Genomic DNA, 5,120 nt, shown 5'->3' on the forward strand with positions numbered 1-5,120 from the left:
GCCCACCGGTTAAACCAGCGTCTCCCTACCGGTGGGCCATCAGGCGCGGTCAGGTGTGCCGTGTGAAAAATCCATTTAAAAAAATAATAAAACAGAAAATGACGCAAGTGAGCCGGCCGAGAAGCAGCGTTGTGGTGCGTGCAGCTCAGCGAGAGAAACGGCATCGGGAAGAACAGCCACAAAAAAGGCTTCAGCGGAACGAGTGCCCAATCAAACCCAAAACCTCAAAGCGAAAACAGGAACAGCCAAACAGAGTAATCAGCAGAGCACAACAAAAAAAAACTGCCGATTTTCATTACGACCGAACTGTGTGGACCATCCGTCAGAATTACAGAACTGAGCAGGACCTCTAAATGCTAACAGACAGGACTCAAAAAAAAGCACAGGCATGCATGCAAGAGGAACTTTTTAAAAATGTAATGGCTCTATTGTTCTAACTGAAAAAGGAGTCTTTTTTTTTTTTTTTTTTTTTAATCTTTCGTATGTTACTCCTGAAAGAGCTCCACAGAGTCCGGAACGTTCCCCGCCTCTCTGAAGGTCCGCAGAAGCTCTACCGGAATGAGCGACTTTAGCGGCTGCCGCCCCAGACTGTGCCCACGGCATCAGGGGAAGCTGGGTCTGAGGTCACAGGAAAAAGAAACACAGTTAACACAGGAACACAGTTAGCACAGGAATACAGCACAAGAACACAGTTAGAACAGGAATACAGCACAGGAACACAGTTTGCACAGGAACAAAGCACAAGAACACAGTTAGCACAAGAACACAGCACAGGAACACAGTTAGCACTGGAACACAGCACAAGAACACAGTTTGCACAGGAACAAAGCACAAGAACACAGTTAGCACAAGAACACAGTACAGGACCACAGTTAGCACAGGAATACAGCACAAGAACACAGTTAGCACAGGAACAAAGTTAGCACAGGAACACAGCACAGGAAAACAGTAAGCGCAGGATGGAGGAAAGCAGACTGCTCCCTCACAAACAGTCTCCTGGCTCAGGCCTCCCTATCAGAGCAGCGGTTCAGACTCGTCTGACTCGTTAACTCTGGTGTTTTGCCCGCGGCCCGCTGGGTCCTCACAGCACACGGCTGGACGCGTCACACGTGTCCCATCACCCCCCTGTCCTTAAGGACCGCACTGCGCCTGTTACAGCGGCCTTTCTCCCGCCAACTCTCCAATAGACAGACAGACAGACAGGCAGACAGACAGACAGGCAGACAGGCAGACAGACAGACAGACAGACAGACAGACAGGCAGACAGACAGGCAGACAAAGGCCACCGTACCTCAACACAGCAGCCTTGTGTAAAGTCCACTCAATATGGCCGCCACTGGTCTCCATCTTAACATTAGTTATTAAGCCTTTAAGGTGTGAGGTCACAAATACATGATTAGAGTGTTCTTAACTGAACATTCTAATGCTGATGTCACAATCACTACTGGTGCTCCAGCTGACTGACTTATAGTTCTGTGGAAAAAAGCTCACGAACTCATACTCACAAGCGCGCACACACATGCACACATTCATTCACATACACACAAGTACATACACACACGCTCACACACACACAGTGTAATTCGTCCAATAAAACACACAGAAACACAAGATTAGAAAACTCAATCATTTATTACCCCCCATTAAGCCCTCAATCACACCGCCCCCTTCATTTTCTTAATTTAATCGGAACGCAGGTAAGATTCTAAAAAGCGAGAGAACAAATAAAGGGACCAACATCTCCCCACTTCCTTCATACGGACCAGAGAAACGGACCTGAACGCACTGGAATATCCCATGGGGAATGAACAGAAGTGAGGAACAGGCAGGTAAACACAGTCATGGTAAACAGGGTAAACACAGTGAGGGATGATGGGTGAACACGGTGAGGGAGGATGGGGTCTGTCCATCCCTCCCTCCCTCTTCACCCCTCCCTCTCTCACTTCATCCTTTGCTTTGCCTCTTTCAATTCCTCCCTCTCTCCATCAATCCACCGCAGAAGAACAGGGCCAAGTAGAGAGAAAACTACTCTCCCTCTCTCTCTCTCACACACACACACACACGCACGCACACACACACACACACACACACACACGCAGCTTAGCTGCCAGATATGATCCAGCTTCAGCGGACACAGAATTGCAGCTGAACTTGAGCAGAGATTCTCTAAGCTTTGGCTGCTCAAATTCTAACGGGGTGGCATCGCGATTCAGGTGCACTGCCCGCACAGAGCTGCACCAATCCGATGATCCCATTCTGCAGGCTCAACAGGAAGAGGAAGCTCTCACACAGCGCACTTCCTGTGCAACGTGCTGCAGTCACAGTGTAGCAAGGGAGTCAAACTGGCCAGAAAAGGGAAGGTAGAACCAAGCTGGGAGAGGAACTCTTAGTCACCCACACATTCAGAACATGCCATCGCAAAAAAAAAACAAACATCTTTCATGTCACTCACACCAATATTACATTTCAAGTATGATTACAGTACTTTATCTGGTCAGCATCAATTAAAAAATAAAAATAAAATAAAAATTGTACAAGCTTTTCTTTTCTTACGTTTCAGTTTTTTTTTTGGTTTGTATTTTTAAGAAATTGTATTAGATAAAGGCAATTATTCCCCATTTACAAACAAACAAATTTTTAAAAAAAGACAGACATTTTGGAAAAATGAAAAAAAAAAAAGTCAAAACTTGGTCCCTTGATTTATGTTTTTTTTTCCGGGCGGTTGCCGCGGTGACCAAATTCAGCCCAGGCCCACGTCCAGTGACATCATCACCACGAAGCCCAAGATGGAGGTCCAGGAGGCCAGCTTCCCATTTCCACTGTAAGACACGCATCACAGCACGCATCACAGCACGCATCACAGCACGCATCACAGCACGCATCACACAGCACGCATCACAGCACGCATCACGCATCACAGCACGCATCACAGCACGCATCACGGCACGCATCACAGCACGCATCACAGCACGCATCACGCATCACAGCACGCATCACAGCACGCATCACGGCACGCATCACGGCACGCATCACAGTGCGCATCACAGCACGCATCACAACACGCATCACAGCACGCATCACAGCACGCATCACAGTGCGCATCACAGCACGCATCACAGCACGCATCACAACACGCATCACAGCACGCATCACAGTGCGCATCACAGCACGCATCACAGCACGCATCACAACACGCATCACAGCACGCATCACAGTGCGCATCACAGCACGCATCACAGTGCGCATCACAGCATGCATCACAGCACACATCACAGCACGCATCACAGCATGTGTCACAGCACGCATCACAACACGCATCACAGCACACATCACACATCACACATCACGCATCACAGCACGCATCACGCATCACAGCACGCATCACGCATCACAGCACGCATCACAGCACGCATCACGCATCACAGCACGCATCACAGCACGTCACAGCACATGTCACAGTGCGCATCACAGCACGCATCACAGCATGCATCACAGCGCGCATCACGCATCACAGCACACATCACAGCACGCATCACAGCGCGCATCACGCATCACAGCACACATCACAGCTCGCATCACGCATCACAGTACGCATCACAGCACGCATCAGTGTGCATCACAGCACGCATCACGCATCACAGCGAGCATCACAGCATGCATCACAACACGCATCACAGCACGCATCACAGCACGCATCACAGCACGCATCACAGCACGCATCACAGCATGCATCACAGCACGCATCACGCATCACAGCACGCATCAAAGCACGCATCACAGTACGCATCACGCATCACAGTACGCATCACGCATCACAGCATGCATCACAGTGCGCATCACAGCGCGCATCACGCATCACACCTCGCATCACAGTACGCATCACAGCACGCATCACAGTGCGCATCAGAGCACGCATCACAGCATGCATCACAGTGCGCATCACGCATCACAGCACGTGTCACAGCACGCATCACGGCACGCATCACAGCACGCATCACAGCACGCATCACGCATCACAGCACGCATCACAGCACGCATCACGGCACGCATCACAGCACGCATCACAGCATGCATCACAGCTCGCATCACAGTACGCATCACAGCACGCATCACAGTGCGCATAACAGCACGCATCACAGCACGCATCACAGCGCGCATCACGCATCACAGCTCGCATCACAGTACGCATCACAGCACGCATCACGCATCACAGCATGCATCACAGCGCACATCACGCATCACAGCTCGCATCACAGTACGCATCACAGCACACATCATGCATCACAGCTCGCATCACAGTACGCATCACAGCGCGCAGCACGCGTCGCAGCGAGCGTCCAGACGAGCACTCTACAGACGCTCTTGTCCAGAGAAACGTACGCAGCTCAAATTCATTCTGTTTACACAGCTGAGTGTTCACTAAAGCAGTTGAGGCTGAACTGGAGGTGCCCCTCCCTGGTAATCGAGCCGGCAACCTCTTATTTTCAGGCCCAGGACCCTTAACCTCAGACAGACCTCACCTCACAGACGCACGGTCTGGTTTCCCTCACAAAGACACGTTTCATAAAATAAAAACTGCCACCAGCGCACACCACCTGTCTGCAGAGCAGAGCTGAACCTGTTAGAAACAGAGGGGTGGATTCAACTTAACAACGACTGAACGCTGAGGTTTACCACAACCAACACAGACCAGAACAGCTCCTACACCAAACTACCTTCTCCTTTTTTCAGTCTCCTTTCAATCTCTCTCACTCTTTCCTTCTCTTCCTAACTCACCCCCTTTCTCTCCCTCTTTCTTTCTCCCACTGCCCCTCTTTCTCTTTCCATCCCACCCAGACCCCCCCCCCCCCCCCCCCCCCGAGAGAGGCTCTCTGCACAAAGAGGGGGATTGATAAAGAGGTCCGAGCGGAGGAGGGACACTTCAGAGTCTGTGAATCAGGAACGAGAGGTTAAGAAAACAACGAGGCTCTGAAGACCCGTTCAGTTCCCACTCAGTAGAGAAGGAATCATCTGTGCACACACTGGCCTCTCTGAGAAACAGGAAACAGAATCATCTGTGCACACACTGGCCTCTCTGAGAAACAGGAAACAGAATCATCTGTGCACACACTGGCCTCTCT

At 50.4% G+C, this 5,120-nt stretch overlaps 1 protein-coding gene across 2 annotated transcripts in view; it reads right to left on the bottom strand.

Annotated features, from left to right (window-relative positions):
• Positions 1-1,613: 1,613 nt before the first annotated feature.
• Positions 1,614-5,120, bottom strand: part of LOC118221952 (zinc transporter ZIP11) — a 54,558-nt gene continuing 51,051 nt past the window's right edge. For both annotated transcript variants that reach the window (XM_035407425.1, XM_035407424.1), the window contains exon 6: positions 1,614-2,819. In XM_035407425.1, the coding sequence (XP_035263316.1) occupies positions 2,741-2,819 (79 nt within the window). In that variant the 3' untranslated portion in view covers positions 1,614-2,740. The remainder of the gene's footprint in view (positions 2,820-5,120) is intronic.

Source organism: Anguilla anguilla, chromosome 2 (assembly GCF_013347855.1).
Source record: "Anguilla anguilla isolate fAngAng1 chromosome 2, fAngAng1.pri, whole genome shotgun sequence".
Classification (NCBI taxonomy): Eukaryota; Metazoa; Chordata; class Actinopteri; order Anguilliformes; family Anguillidae; genus Anguilla; species Anguilla anguilla.